Raw genomic sequence first — 12,288 nt, forward strand, 5'->3', positions numbered from 1 at the left:
TGCTGCTACCTTGTGTTTATGCTTTGGCAAAGCCACATGAAGTAGCTTCTAGCAGGAGCTTTTTCTTTATGGACCATAATAGGATGCGTAGCTTTGGGGGTGATGCTGGCTGCCATAGAAGAACTTGGGAGCCATCCCTAGCCTGCATGCTCATGGTGGTTTCCTTATACTGAGTCAGGCTATTGGCCCATCAGGTTAAATATTGTCCACATCAGTAGCGGGGAACCTGTGGCTCTGCAGGTATTTTACACACACACACACACAGCGAGAGAGCGAGAGAGAGCGTGCTCCTTTCTGTAAATCACCAAGGCAGTTTACCACAGGTCAAAAATAATAAAAACATTATTTGATGTGTTAATGCGAATGAAAGTCGTTAAAATTGCAGCTGCGGTATGAGTTTGTTATTCTGACTGGTGTGTAATTGGAATTTATAAGTTTTTGGACTGCAGAGTTAAAGTAAATTATCAAATCATCACTTCTAGCCCAATAATATAATATAATATAATATAATATAATATAATATAATATAATTAAAATATAATAATTTGGCATCTGAACAATTGGCATTATTAATTGTATAATAATTTGGTATTGTGTCAAGGAGGCTTTTATTGGGTTATTGTAACTGAAAACTAATAAAAATTATGACACACACACAAAAAGGAGAAAATAATAAAAGCAGCATCTGAAAAACTCCCACAAAGCACTACTTTAAAAAACAAACAAACAGATAGCAACTCAGGTGTTTTTTTTTTAAAAAAATGTATAGATCAAATTAAAAAGAGGTGTCTTGACACGTTTTCTATATGCAGAGATGTTGCTGGACTGCAAACGACACCCTCCACTGGCCATACTAACTGTGGTTAATGGGAGTAAGAGTCCAGCAGCTTTTTGAGGACTACAGATACCCCACCCTTGGCCTACACTGAGAGCAGCAACTCTCCAATGCTGCCCAGAAGTGTATTTTCCCAGTCATACCTGAGAGTGTCAGGAATGAAACCTAGGACGTTTTCCACGCGGAGCGTGTGCCCAGCCACCAAGCTGCAGCCCTTTACCAGTTAACAAACATATGTCCAAGAAACCATAGCTGGAACCTACAGCTTCTTGCATTAAAAAGCCCTCTTGTAGTAACTTTGTTCTATTTCCAGAATAGTGTATTTATTTTTTGTGATAACTGTCTGCAGTGAATAGTGGTACAAGTGTGCCATCTGCTGGTCTCATGGATGCACTTTGCTTTTTAATTTAGATCCATGTAACTTTCCACTAACAATTTTACAATGTTTTTTCCCCACCAACAGTATATGGAAACAGTAGCAAATGACTACCTTTGCTATGGAGAAGAGCATCATAATATAGACAAATTGGTCAACATGACATGTAAGTGCTGGTTATATATCAGTTATATCTCTCCTGTGGTTATATCTCTTCTCTTCTGATTATATTTCTTCTAGGTTGAAGTGAGGATGTGTATATGAAATAAATGCTTGTCAAAATGTTCTAGAAATGTAGTGCTAAGCTGTTGCAGTCAAACAGGAAGTCACAACGAATAAGCAGATCTAAAAACTGGTTCTTGTTCTGATACGATTGCAGTTCTTTAATTTCAAGGCATCTCCACTTATTTTGCTGTGCAATTTTTTAATCATGTCGTAGAATCTATTAACTTTTGAAGGAAAGTTGCTTTTTAGAAGCTGTCCTCTTCCACTCCCTCTGCCTCCCCACCCTGTGATAAAACTTTTCTGTTTAATTCTCTTTGCAGATATTTTTCAAAAACTTTCGGCTGTCAAAGATCAGAGAGAATGGGTAACAGCCAGTGGAGCACATAAAGTAAGTGGATAATCACTTCTACGTAATCAGGGTTTCTAATGGCTGTTTTGTGTCCTTAAAATGGCACAAAATCCCTTCTGATTGTTGCTATGCAATTTTAAATTGTCAGCGGTGGCTGGTTGACCAAGAGAGCGCCTTATCAGAATGCAGATTCAAATTGTTGGCTCCTATCCATCCCTTTTCTGCCCCTAGACTCTGGCTCCTAAATCACCAGACAACCAACCTTGGCATTTACAAATGTAAACCCAAATCAAGTTGAAATTTTACTTTTGTTGGCACACTGGGAAGAGATCAGAACTTCTTCCTGATAGACAGAGATAACAAAAAGTTGTTTATTATTTATTTACGTAAAGGATTTTGGCCCTGCTCTTTGGCCAAAAAAGCCTCCCAGAGCCAGTTGCGGAGAGCAGAAGGGGACGGGGCTGGCGCTTTGCCCGCAGGGGCGTGGCGCACATCCTGGGGGTGTGGCGCCCAGTGTGTGTGTGGGAGCAACCGCGATGGCACCCTACCGGGATCGCGCTGCCGGGGGCCGTGCGCTCCCAATGCACCCCTCTTCCTCCACCAGTGCCCAGAGCAGCTTTCAAATCAAGAGCCCCTCAGGCTTACAATCTAAAAAATGTGATAAGTAAACTGCATCTCTCCCCCCCCCCTTTCTTTAAAGTACTGTTTGCTATTACGGCTAAACAGGCATTTTGCCTGTCTTATAATTGTCTAACCATTGTTTTTGCAGACTCTGATCAACTTACTTGGAGCTAGAGAAAACAACGTCCTGCTAGGTGCATTGCTTGCCCTCACTAGCTTGGCAGAAAGGTAAGCTTCAGTCTAGTGTGCTAGGATTTGTCCCTTGCATTTTACCTCAGCTTTTTTTCTTTTTTGGGGGGTGGGGTGGGGGGAATGGATCATTCAAATTCAACAAGAGCAAAATATTGACAGACAAGCTTTATTCCCCTTATCTTGCAAACATTAAGTTATAGGTCAGATGTGGGGGACTTTTTTTTAAGCCTGAAGACCACATTCTATCATGGACAACTTTCTAGGGACTACGTATCAGTAGTGGGTGTGGGCCAAGTGGGGATGGCCCGGCTGCCAGCGGTGGGTATGGCCAGGCACCCGCTACTCATTATCCATGCAAGCAAAAGTGATTTATCACAGTTCAAGGATGTATTCAACTTCGATAAAATTGCTAGCACAGAAGACAGAACAAGGCCTGAGAGGGGAATGATGTGGGTGCAGGGCCAGATTTATGTTTGATGAGGCCCTAAGCTACTGAAGGTAATGGGGCCCTTTATATGTCCAGCTGTCCTTTGTCAACAACAAATTGTCGCTGTTTTTTGTGTTGAATATATGCTATATGGTAATTTATGGACCTAATAGGTATCTAAAGCCATTTGCACATGTTGCCCTGCAACCACTCCATGCAGAATGTAGGCACCCTATATATAGAAATGAGCAAACCAGTAATATTTTAGGGAGCAGGCTAGCAGGCGGGGCCCATTACTTACATACAACAAAACTCTGTTGCTGTATGTAGGTTTTATTTGTTTTTTATCTTATATTTTGGAAATGTACATCCAGTTTTTCTCCCCTTTAATTTTTTTGGGGGGCCCTAAAGAGAGCTGGGCCCTCAGCTATAGCTTGTTTATCTTATACATAAATATGGCACTGTCTAAGTATGTGTGCCCTGGGCATTGTCCTGAGGGCTGAACAGAGAGGTCTGGAGCAGGGGTTGGCAACCTAAGGCCCACGGGCCACAAGCGGCCCACCCGGGTCGTTCAACCGGTCCAGGAGCTGCCCCTGAACCGAGCTGCCCGCTTGGTGAGTCCCCCCATGCTGCGCTAAACCGGCGCGGTGTGGGGACTCACTTCCGCAGTGTCGGAAATTGTGTCTGCGCATGCGCAGAGGATGAAAATCACGTCTGCGCAGATGCCGGAAATCGCGTCTGCACAGACTCCAGAAATTGTGGGTGTGTGCACAATCCAGCTGACCGAGGGATCTCCACAGGAGTGAACCAGCCCAGGCGAGATAAACCTTGCTGACCCCTGGTCTGGAGGGACTGTATATGGACCCTGGGCCTCCTCCTAATATTGGCTATGCTTACACTTTTGCTTTCCGTTCTGTAAACTATGTATGCTGCTTCAGATCACACATTTATTATTGTGTGATTCTTGATTGTCAGTTTTGTAGATCATGGGTGTAAAGGAGAGAATGCAAACCGTCTATAGAAGTTGGAGCTAGATTGCAGTGGAATGCAAAATCTTTCCAGCAGTAGTAATTGGTTGTTACAATTACCTGGGATTGGATGCTGATGTAATAAAAGGGGCGCCATTATCTCAATTCTCCGGAATGTGTATTGGATTTCCTTTATCCTTGGAGCACAATTCATGGTTGGAGGTGTTAACATTTTAAAACCTGAGCCCTAGGAGTGGCTGAGAGCCCACTTTTAACAATACCACTAGATGCACTGGGTTTGAATGGCAGGACCATGACTAGAGTAGCTAGACAAGAATTATATAACATATTTCTTTTCCAAATGCCAACCCTGCCAGACTTCCGGGGGCGGCGCGAAACTGTAATGGCGGTCCTCTTCGTTCTTTGAAGAGGGGCTCCGCGGAAAAGGGTCGTTCGCTGCGGCATAGCAACGACCCATTAAGATAAACCACGGGTAGAGTGAGCCCGTGGCCGTGGGACTCGGCGGGCACCAGAAGCTGCTCCGAAAACACAGAAGGGACCCCGTAAGGAGACCTGGAGTGAAGGAGGGGTAGCGGTGCTGTGAGTTCATTGCTCTTTCCGCGGAAGCGAAGCCGCGCGGCTGTTACAGATGAGCGCTGATCCTTCTTCCTAAAATCAACACCAAACTGCAAGCAACATACCCGTGAGTAAAGGGGTTTAAATTTGGCAAAAGAATTTTGTAAATTTGGCTGAAAGCGGGAGACGAGAAAAGGGAAGTCTGTCTTCCGACATTGCTGACAAGATCAAAGCAAAGCTTTTAAAAACGGAAGCGCTTGAAACGGGACTGTGGGAAGCTCAAACTTTTTCGTGCTATAAGATCTGCTTGTTTTCTTGAGCTGAAGGTGGAAATGGACATTGATTAAAAGAAGTAGTAAATGGGGACTTTCCTCCTATCTTTTTTCTCCTTTGGGCTGTATTTCTAAAGAGCCAGATTGTCGGGCTGCCAGAGAGGGAGACTGTGTCAAACTGCGGAAACAGTTGCAAAACTTTGCTGGAACGTAACTGCTACATTTGAGCAGAAAAGACTGAAGGGGATACTGTTACAAGCACCTTTCGTGAAACTTTGTTGATCTATAAAAGGTGCTTTGGGAAACTTTGAGTTTATGAAGGGACTTTTGGACTACTGAATTTACTGTTTTGAAACAATTTGGAACTTTAATGGCGGATTACTTCCTTCTTTGTCTTTGAAACCTGGTGGTACTCCCCCTACAGGGCTTTCGGATTATAAAATCCTGGGAACTGACTTTTGTTTTGAATTCCATCTCACTGGTTGTTTACTCCTTAATTTGTCTCTCCCATGGAACAATAGACAATCTGACCTTGAATATTGACAGATGTGTAATGAGTGGTGCAGGGAGAACAAGAGCATCTAAAGCAAAGGAAACTAAAGAGGCCAAGGAAAAAGAAAAGGAAAGAAAACCAGCACAATTTGTACAAACAACATTGACCCAAGGACGCCGTTCGTCGGTTCCAGCTGTACTGGTGACCCAAAGGGAACAAGGGGAAACAACTGAGAAGTCCACTGAGGAAGATATGGCAGCAGGTGGGTCAGATACACTATTAAAACAAATATTGGAGCAATTATCAAGTTTAAACCAGAAGGTGGACGACCAGTCTGTGAAGATAGATAAAGCAACTTCCTCGATTCAAAAATTGACTGACCAAGTTTCCCAGCACACGCAAGCCATAGAGAAATTGCAAGGAGCAACAGCGGAAAATCGGGAATTAGCTGGAGAAGCAATCCAGAAAGTGGGAGTTCTACAAAAAGAGGTTGAAGAAATAAAAGGAGAAGTTAGGCCCCTGCACAAACAGGTGGGTGAACAACAAGTTTATCTGTCAATGGTGGAACTGAAAAACCGCGAGAGCAACATCAAATTGAGAGGTATTCCGGAACTCGAGCAAGGAGACTTGATTGGATACTTAACACAGGAATTCTCGAAGTTCTGGGGTTTAAAGGAAGATACAGATTTCAGGATTGTCTCGGCATATAGATTGGGAAGACTGGTAAGGAAAGACAGATCCAGAGACTGTTTGATAATTTTAAGAACAAAGGAAGAGAGAGACAAGATCCTAGGCCTTCACTTCAAAAAAGCAATTGAAATACAAGACAAAAGGGTGGAAATTTATAGAGATATTCCGAGGCAGTTGCTGGACCTTAGAGCCACCTATACAGAACTAGCAAAATTGCTGAGACACAACGCAATTCCCTATAGGTGGGAGTTTCCACAAGGATTATCCTTCACCTACAAAGAAAGGAAGGTTAAAATTAGAACACCTGAAGATAACCAAAAGTTCCTTCACGACCACGGAGAAGATCTCCAAAAAGGAGCGGATTGGCTTCCAGTTTTACCAGCACCAATACCGCCTGGAAGTGGGCCAACGCCTACACCCTCGGGATCTGAGCAAAAGGAAGACACCCCATCTTAAGAACATCTTAAATAGAACAGGATGTCTCTGCAGCTACTTAGTTGGAACATAAATGGCGGGAACTCTCCGGAAAAAAGAAGAAGGATATTTCATATCCTAAAAAAAGAACAATTGGATGTAATATGTTTGCAAGAAACACATGTGACTAGGCTCCACAGGAAAGTATTAATCAATAAAAGACTTGGCCAAGAATTTATCTCATCAGACAAAGTTAAAAAAAGAGGTGTTGTAATTTACGCAAAGGAGAACCTGTCGCCAAAATTTTTATTCAAAGATGATCATGGAAGAATTCTCGCAATTGAAATCCAAACACAAGGGGAAAAGATTTTGATACTAGGAGTTTACGCGCCAAATGATGGAAAATCAGAATTCTACAAGAAGCTGCATGAGACAATGATGGACTATCTGGACTATGCTAATATTATTGTGATGGGAGATATGAATGGGGTGGTGTCTACAAATATGGACAAATCCCAAAATCAAAACTTAACAACAGACGGCAGACTCCCTAAAACTTTCTTTGAAATGACAGACAATATGGACTTGATTGACATTTGGAGGACAAGGAACCCCTTGGGTAAAGAAGGAACCTTCTTTTCTGAGGCCCACTTGTCATGGACACGAATCGACCAAATTTGGATATCTAGAGGGTTGGCTCCGAAAACGAGAAAAGTGGAAATCTGCCCAAAAACATGCTCCGACCATAATGCCTTAAAAATGGAACTGAGACTTTTCCCAACTGGATCCTTCAGATGGAGAATGAATGACACCTTGTTAAGAGATCAAGAGATTGTGAAGAAGGCCCAAAAAACACTAAAGGACTACTTTGAAATAAATTTGAACACTATGGTGGAGAAAAGAACAATCTGGGATGCAAGTAAAGCTGTAATGAGAGGGTTTCTGATACAACAGAATACAATAAAGAGAAAATATTGGAATGGAAAAAAAGAAAAAATTTTAGAGAAAATAAGTGAAGGAGAGAAAAAGTTGAGAATCAAACCGAAGTCAAAAGAGGTGCTAAGAGAGATCAAATTCCATCAAGCACAATACTCGAAACTGATCAATCAAGAGATTGAGTGGAAAATTAAACAAATGAAGCAGAGATCGTTTGAATCAGCAAATAAATGTGGAAAGTTGCTAGCCTGGCAGTTGAAAAAAAGACAAAAGTTAAATACGGTTACAAACTTGGAGATTCAAGGAAAAATAGTTCAGAAACCAGAAGAAATAAGAAAGTGCTTCCACAGATACTTCAAAGAGCTCTATGCACAGGGGCCTCAGAAAGAATCGGAAATGGATCAATTCTTGGAAACAAATGGACTACCTAAAATAAGTCAAGATAAAAGATCAATTCTCAACAGCAAAATAACTCAACAGGAAATTGAAGGTGCCATCCAAAACATGCAGCTGGGCAAATCTCCAGGCCCGGATGGACTCACCTCCAAATATTATAAGACTTTGAAGGACTTTTTGATACAACCGTTGCTGGAGGTTTGTAACCAGATCATGGAGGGGAGGAAGGCACCGGAAACGTGGAAAGAAGCATTTATCACATTGATTCCCAAGTCAGAAAGGGAAAAGACTCAGCTTAAGAACTACCGTCCCATCTCACTCCTGAATGTGGATTACAAAATTTTTGCAGACATTTTAGCAAGTAGACTTAAAAATGTACTAAATGAAGTAATTCACAAGGACCAAGCAGGCTTTCTCCCTGGTAGACACATGTCTGACAATACCAGGAACATTATTGATATATTGGAGCTGTTGCGAATTAGAAACACAAGGGCTGCTTTAATTTTTATTGATGCGGAGAAAGCATTTGACAACATTTCTTGGATGTTTATGAAGAAGAACTTGAAAGGGATGGGAGTGGGACGGGGGTTTGAAAATGGACTAGAAGCAATTTATTCAGAACAAAAAGCTAAATTGATAGTGAACAATGTGGTATCGGAGGAACTCCAAATTGAAAAAGGGACACGACAGGGGTGCCCTCTATCCCCTCTGCTATTTATTTCTGTTCTGGAGGTATTGCTGAATATGATTAGGGAGGACCAGTTGGTGCAAGGTATAGTGGTCGGAGCGAAACAATACAAACTGAAAGCTTTCGCAGATGACTTAGTCTTGACATTACAGGAGCCAGAATCTAGCACAAAAAGAGTTTTGGAACTTATCCTGGAGTTTGGTCGGGTGGCGGGATTTAAGTTAAACAAACAAAAAACTAAGGTTTTGGTCAAAAATCTGACACCTACAGAGATAGAGGGGTATCAGAAAGAGACAGAGCTAAGTGTGGTTAAAAAAGTGAAATACCTGGGAGTATCCTTGTCCACTAAAAATTTAAACCTTTTCAAAGATAATTATGAAAAATGTTGGTTGGAAATTAAAAAAGACTTGGATATATGGTCAAGATTGAAACTTACCTTGTCAGGCCGAATCGCAGCTATAAAGATGTGTGTTTTGCCAAAAATGTTATTCTTATTTCAAACCCTTCAGGTCGTGGACAGAATGGAATGCTTTGGAAAATGGCAGAAGGATATCTCTAAGTTTGTCTGGCAGGGCAAAAAGCCCCGAATAAAATTTAAAATACTAACCGACTCAAAAGACAGAGGGGGGTTTGCCCTGCCGGATTTAAGGTTGTACTACGAAGCTGCAGCCTTCTGCTGGTTGAAGGATTGGTTTCTGTTGGAAAACACCGATGTCCTAGATCTGGAAGGGTTTGATAATGTGTATGGTTGGCATGCATATTTGTGGTATGACAAGGCGAAGATTCATAAATTGTTTAAAAACCATATTGTCAGAAAATCAATTTTTGCCGTCTGGATGAAGTACAAGGATCTATTAGAAAGTAAGACCCCGAGGTGGTTATCACCTGTGGAAGCCAAGATTTCTAAAAAAAGGCCCAATATGGAGGCCTACTGGCCAAAATATTGGGAATTGATTGAAAGAGTTGGAGATAATTGGAAGCTCCAAAGCCAGGACAAACTAAAAGGTAAGGTGCGAGATTGGTTACATTATGCTCAAATTCAAGAGGTATTCAAAATAGATAAAAAAAGTGGGTTTCCAGTTGGAGAAATCGAAACTGGAGACGGAGTTACTAGAACCAAAGACTAAGGTACTTTCGAGGATGTATGACTTGCTGCTTAAATGGAACACACAGGATGAGACAGTTAAATCTGCTATGATAAAATGGGCACAGGATGTAGGACACAACATTATGTCTGAGGACTGGGAAAGGTTATGGAACACCGGTATGAAATTCACGGCATGTAGTGCCTTGAAAGAGAACATTATGAAAATGGTATACCGGTGGTACATGACCCCAGTCAAGTTGGCTAAAATATATCATCTTTCTGATAATAAGTGTTGGAAATGCAAGGAGGCAGAAGGGACATTCTTTCACCTCTGGTGGACCTGCCCGAAAGTAAAGGCCTTTTGGGAAATGATACATAATGAGCTGAAAAAGGTATTTAGATATACCTTTTCTAAGAAACCAGAGGCCTTTCTCCTGGGCATGGTGGACCGGAAGGTGCCAAAGAAGGACAGAACCTTGTTTATGTATGCAACCACAGCAGCTAGGATTCTTATCGCAAAGTTCTGGAAGACACCAGATTTACCCACACTGGAGGACTGGCAGACGCAGCTGATGGACTACATGGAGTTGGCAGAAATGACTGGCAGAATTCGAGATCTGAGCGAAGAAACAATGGAGGAGGACTGGAAAAAATTTAAGGACTATTTGCAAAAACATTATAAGTTGTTTGAATGTTAAGATTGCGCACGATTAAGAAACGTTATGCTTCTGCAATTTATTTTAAGTAAATGATAAAGTAAGTATTGATGGAAAAAAAACGAGACAAATTAGAAACAAAATATTATGTTTATTAAGAGTGTTAAAACTAAATTACAAATCTTTGAAATTGGTAACATAATATATTTAAAGGTATAATAAGATGGGAAACAAGATAACAAATTGCTGAACTGGCTAGAACAATGAATGCAATGCTGAGAGGATGTGAGGAGGTCCAAAAGTGAACTGTTGAAGGACGTTACGAAAAATTTCTTAATTCCTTTTTTTATTTTCTTTCATATATATATATATAAAAAATGTTTCTTGCATGATGCTATGTAAACAAATCTGTTAATCTATGAAAAGAAACGCAATAAAAATCTTTATAAAAAAAAAAAAAAAACAAATGCCAACCCTGCCATCTTGGGGAACAGTGTGAGACTTATTTTCTTTGGGCTAGATTTTGAGGGTTGATTGCATGCAGATTCTTATTCTTATTCCTATTAGTTTTATGTTTTTATGTTTATAACTGAGACTTGCATTCGTTTAAATGATGGCAAGGTTCAAATTCTATACATAGGTTTAATTCTCATACTGCAGGAAATGTCCATTCATAGAAATGCCATGAATGATATACTACCACACTGCAACTGAAAAAAATAACACGTTCCTCATTTTCCATTTTAGTCCCGGATGCCGAGAGAAAATAAGCGAGCTCAATGTTGTGGAGAATTTGCTGGTGATATTGCATGAATATGACTTGCTTTCTAAAAGGTAGGATGCTGAATTAATTTCAACCCATCTTTTTCTGTTCAGGGTTTCCAGTCACTTAGCTTATGCTAACCATTCTGTTTCTCCAACCACATGCTTTCTACTTGTAAAGTAGAAAATATGAGATTTCCAAATATGGCATTTTTTAGGAAGACAGTTTTCTCGGTAGAGAGGGATAGTAATTCTGAAACTGAAGCAATGCATAGGTTGATTGGAATTTGTGCTTACAAGGCCAGTGCATGCTTCTCCATGCTTAACGATCCCAGGCTTTTGCATTCTTTGGGTGAATTCCCATATCTCGCTCAAGCTCACTTTGGTCAGCTTAGAAAGCTCATTCGTATTACAAATGCCTCCTGCCCCCCCCAACAAATGAACAATTAATAAAGGGTCCCAGAAATAGCATGAGAGAAAGATCAGTTGCACCTTGCATGTAAAAGCACCCTAAGATTTAATACACTACGACCAGGTATGGCTAACCCTTTTTAAGGGCTGAATTATTTTGGACAAGGTAAATTTGGGCATTGCTAACCCAATCTCCCTGCTCTCGCACACTACACAATACCGTATTTTTCGCTCCTAAAAAGGAAGGGGAAATGTGTGTGCATCTTATGGAGCGAATGCAGGCGGGAGGCTCTGCTCAGCGCTCCCTTGAAAGAGCCGCACACACACTCCGCACGCTCTTTAAAAGGAGCGCGGCTCTTGGGGGAGCCATAGCCGTGCGCAGCATTTCTGTGTGCTCTGGTTTTTGTCATGGTGTTCTGTTGTGCCAGAACCGGTTTAGTCAAGCTGGCCACATGACCTAGAAAGCTGTCTGCGGACAAACGCCGGCTCCCTCAGCCTGAAAGCGAGATGAGCGCCGCACCCCATAGTCACCTTTGACTGGACTTAACCAGTCAATGTGTGACTGATGATACAGCATGTAGGTTTAATTTTAGGATATTGTTTATAGCAACCTAGGGGGCACTTTTTGTAACTTTATTGTGTCTCAGTGGATAAATGCAGGGCTATTCAATTACAGTGGTACCTCAGGTTAAGAACTTAATTCATTCTGGAGGTCCGGTCTTAACCTGAAACTTTTCTTAACCTGAGGTACCTACCACTTTAGCTAATGGGGCCTCCCGCTGCCGATGCGCTGCCGGAGCACGATTTCTGTTCTCACCCTGAAGCAAAGTTCTTAACCCGAGGTACTATTTCTAGGCTAGCAGAGTCTGTAACCTGAAGCATCTGTAACCCGAGGTACCATTGTATCTGGATAA

At 41.5% G+C, this 12,288-nt stretch overlaps 1 protein-coding gene across 6 annotated transcripts in view; it reads left to right on the forward strand.

Moving 5' to 3' along the window:
- NEK10 (NIMA related kinase 10) overlaps positions 1-12,288 on the forward strand; it is a 109,874-nt gene that overhangs the window by 13,914 nt on the left and 83,672 nt on the right. For all 6 annotated transcript variants that reach the window (XM_081164370.1, XM_081164373.1, XM_081164369.1 and 3 more), the window contains exons 8-11: positions 1,299-1,377; positions 1,757-1,824; positions 2,555-2,634; positions 10,949-11,035. In XM_081164370.1, the coding sequence (XP_081020496.1) occupies positions 1,299-1,377; positions 1,757-1,824; positions 2,555-2,634; positions 10,949-11,035 (314 nt within the window). The remainder of the gene's footprint in view (positions 1-1,298; positions 1,378-1,756; positions 1,825-2,554; positions 2,635-10,948; positions 11,036-12,288) is intronic.

Source organism: Podarcis bocagei (genome assembly GCF_964188305.1).
Source record: "Podarcis bocagei genome assembly, chromosome: 12".
Classification (NCBI taxonomy): Eukaryota; Metazoa; Chordata; class Lepidosauria; order Squamata; family Lacertidae; genus Podarcis; species Podarcis bocagei.